At 45.3% G+C, this 3327-nt stretch overlaps 1 protein-coding gene across 1 annotated transcript; it reads left to right on the top strand.

Annotated features, from left to right (window-relative positions):
• Positions 1 to 829: 829 nt before the first annotated feature.
• LOC144162071 (toll-like receptor 2) lies at positions 830 to 3121 on the top strand. The gene has a single exon (XM_077692582.1). The coding sequence runs from the start codon at positions 1049 to 1051 to the stop codon at positions 3116 to 3118; it is 2070 nt and encodes a 689-aa protein (XP_077548708.1). The 5' UTR covers positions 830 to 1048; the 3' UTR covers positions 3119 to 3121.
• The last annotated feature ends 206 nt before the right edge of the window (positions 3122 to 3327 follow it).

The raw sequence follows: 3327 nt of genomic DNA, 5'->3' as shown, positions 1-3327 counted from the left end.
TTGGCGAAAGCCGTATGTTTAGGGCGTTTACGGGGCGCATATAGTGTGATTCATTCTTACGGATTCACAACCTGTCAGCTACATAACCGCATCGGTGATATCTCTGTGTAAACTATACTATTTGCGGGGGTAGTTTTACATTGTGTAATACATTATGAACAAAAGTCACTGTTTCTTTTGCACAGAGTCAAGTATGGTAGGTTCACTTTCGAACGGTGCTACGTCAATTTCTCGCACGTTTAAAGCTGGGTTGACTTGAAAGACACTGAAGTGTTCGTGCCATTCCTGTCACTCCGAACTATAGGTATGGGAGAAATATTTCACGTTTAAAACGAGATCAAGGCGCATTGATTTTGTTAGCTCCTTAAAAATCTGAAATGATAATAGTGATCTTACTGATATTGCTTAAAAATTGCTACTTCACTATGTGGGACTTCACAACAGGGTGAGTGCTCTAATAATAGGAGAGTTTAATGTACGAGTTGGATCTTAGGGAACATACAAGTACTGTGGCACCCTGTTGAGTAAGAAAGAACAGCAATTTTGTACACGCGGAGTACCCATAGTTGTTTGCTAACGATAGAAATATTGAGGAAAATTGCATCTCTAGAGAAACAGAGGGCTGCACTTTAACAAACGCATTTAAGCAAAATCACCGTCAAATGTACTAAAAATGGCAATCACTTTAATTCAAAACAAAATCACCACTATTTTTTGCGGTTCAAAGGAACAGTGCCTCGACATCTGACGAGAAAAAAATTCAGTACTCGTGACGTTAAAATCGTTAGTTATTTGATATCTGCATTCCTTACTGTTCCAGATTGCCATGCTTTGCAAGACGCATGTGTTCTTTTTGTGGATCTGGTTGTGCTCAACCGAGGGAATCCTAGCCTATCTGCCCTGCCATCTAAGCACGAACCTGACGACACTCCCCCGTGAATTCAAGAACTGCAACCTGAGCTTTGAAAACAGCCGTCTTCACGCTCTTTGTCACATTCTTGTCAAGTTCCCTGCTAATAGGCTCCCGGGAAGGAATGCCAAGATAACAATGGAGCATCTACTGGTTTCAGAAGATACCGTTCACCCCATGTCTCAAGGCTGTGCCCCAGTCTGCTTGTCCCTCCGACGGGCGGAAATAAATAAATGGGACTACTTTCCTCAGAATTTATATAGTAGCGTCGAACACATCGAGCTTGAGGAATTGTCATCATTTGAACGGCAGGTGTTGTATGCAATGCGGGCTTCATGGATTTGGAAGATGACTTTTAGCGTGACATACAACAAGCCCCCACCGGTGGCTGTCGCCATGTGTGACGGGAAGCGAGGCAACCGAAGCGGCATTGTCAGCGTTTGTAGCTTTCCTGTCCCGTGCCACCAGGCATTCGCGGGCCCCGATTATTTTAGTGTTCCGGAAAATACCACCACACGCTGGAACATTTTCAACGTTTACACCGATGTGGTTATTACGATTGGGAAGTTACTCAAAAAAACCACCAGTTTTCCTTTGTATACTCTCCCGTCCACACCTATTAGACATGTCGCGTTCCACAGATGTTTTTTCCAGAACATCTCGTTCAACAATATTCCTCTCACGAAGAGTATTCAGCATCTTGAATTCTCACAATCTCCTATTGAGACCATTCATCCGGACGCTTTTAATCGCATTCCGTCTGTTAAGAAACTTTCTCTGACAAGCACGAAGCTCTCCGGTATACCAGAAGCAATATTTTCTTTAAAAACACTGGCATATCTAAACATGTCTGACACAGATGTTCCTCCAGGAGAGGGGTTTAACTTTTGGCCCGGCAGCCGTAATAAAACGAGCAGTGCTGTGCAATTAATCACAAGTGGAAGCAACGTGACACTGTTACGTGATCGCGACCTATGCGGTTTCCCGAATTTGGATGAGCTACATATGGACGGGTGCCACCTGAAGATTCTACTGGGCTCCCCATTCATATGCCTGGAAAAACTGCAGGTTCTTTCTTTGCGGGCAAACGAAATACCAACACTCAATGAAGCGACGCTGGAAGGTCTTACAGGTTTATTATGGTTGAACCTGACCCGCAACCGCCTGACGGTCTTTGATGGCACAACTATACTCAATCCGTTGGTGTCCTTGCGAATTCTTGACATATCCTTCAACGGCATACAACTCCGTGTGGACATGCCTTTCAACAGTTCCCCTGAAGTGCTTTTCGCCAACCACAACGGAATAAAGAAGTGGACACCACCATTTTTTTCTCGGATGACTAAACTAAAAATGTTGGATCTTGGCCATAATAGGATCGAGGTGCTGGACAACGAAATGTTTGGTGACCTAAATCGCATCCACAACGTGAGCCTCAACTTCAATCCCTGGGATTGCTACAGTTGCTACCTCAACAACCTTCACAAATTTCTTGACAATCACCAAGTGCAATGCGTGGGGTGCGCACATTGCAAGGCTCCAGAAGAACACAACGGATACCATGTACGGAGCGTTGCATGGAGAGAGGAAGAGTGCGTAGGTGTGGACTATTATCGCGTGTACGCTGTTCCGGGGATACTTTGTATCATGTCGGCTGCCGTGCTTGTTTATGGTGCTTACAAATGCCGCTGGTACTTCATATATGCATCTTTGTACCTTAAAGTTGGCATCAGAGGCTACAGGAGGCGCGTGAACGTGGAGAACTACGCATGGGACGCTTTCTTATCCTACCACGCCTCTGACTCGGATTGGGTTCACAACGTTCTGCTGCCCAAACTCGAATCGCCTCCCTTCAAGTTCCAACTTTGCGTCGCTGAGAGGGACTTTATCCCAGGTATTCCGATCGCCGAGAACATATGCCGAGCCATTTCGCAGAGTCGCGTCTGCCTCTTCGTGTTAAGCCCTGCATTCTGCCGCAGCCGCTGGTGCATGTTTGAACTGAGACTCGCTCAACACGGGTTGTCTGACAGCGAACGTTCCGACGGTTTGATTTTCGTCAAAAAGGAGGAAGTGCCGGAATCTGAACTGAGCCGCGCGCTCCTGTTTCTCACAAAATCGAGAACGTACATAGAAGTTCCCCCGTCAAATGCAACTGAGAGGCGGAATAACTATTTCTGGTTGCAGCTCCAAGCAGCTCTGCAGCAATAAATTCTAGCAGCATCTTATGATTTAACAATAAAGAGATGTCACATATGCAAATTTGTCTCCGTTCTTGTGATTAAAAATTCCGCTGTAGTCTTGTCGGTGCCCATTATGCCGTTAGCGGTCTGTTTGTTTCACACACCCATATTGTACTGATATTTTTGTTTAATTTGCATACAAAAACTGACAACAATTTGGCAGTACCGCCTGCATCA

This window comes from Haemaphysalis longicornis, unplaced genomic scaffold (genome assembly GCF_048455015.1).
Source record: "Haemaphysalis longicornis isolate Haplotype H1 unplaced genomic scaffold, Haemaphysalis longicornis Haplotype H1 scaffold_12, whole genome shotgun sequence".
Taxonomy (NCBI): domain Eukaryota; kingdom Metazoa; phylum Arthropoda; class Arachnida; order Ixodida; family Ixodidae; genus Haemaphysalis; species Haemaphysalis longicornis.
Note: the sequence above shows the minus strand (reverse complement) of the source record. Positions and strands in the feature narration are given on the sequence as shown.

Coding starts and splice junctions, on each gene's coding strand:
- LOC144162071 (XM_077692582.1), top strand. CDS start 1,049: ATGGAGCATCTACTGGTTTCAGAAGATACCGTTCACCCCATGTCTCAA.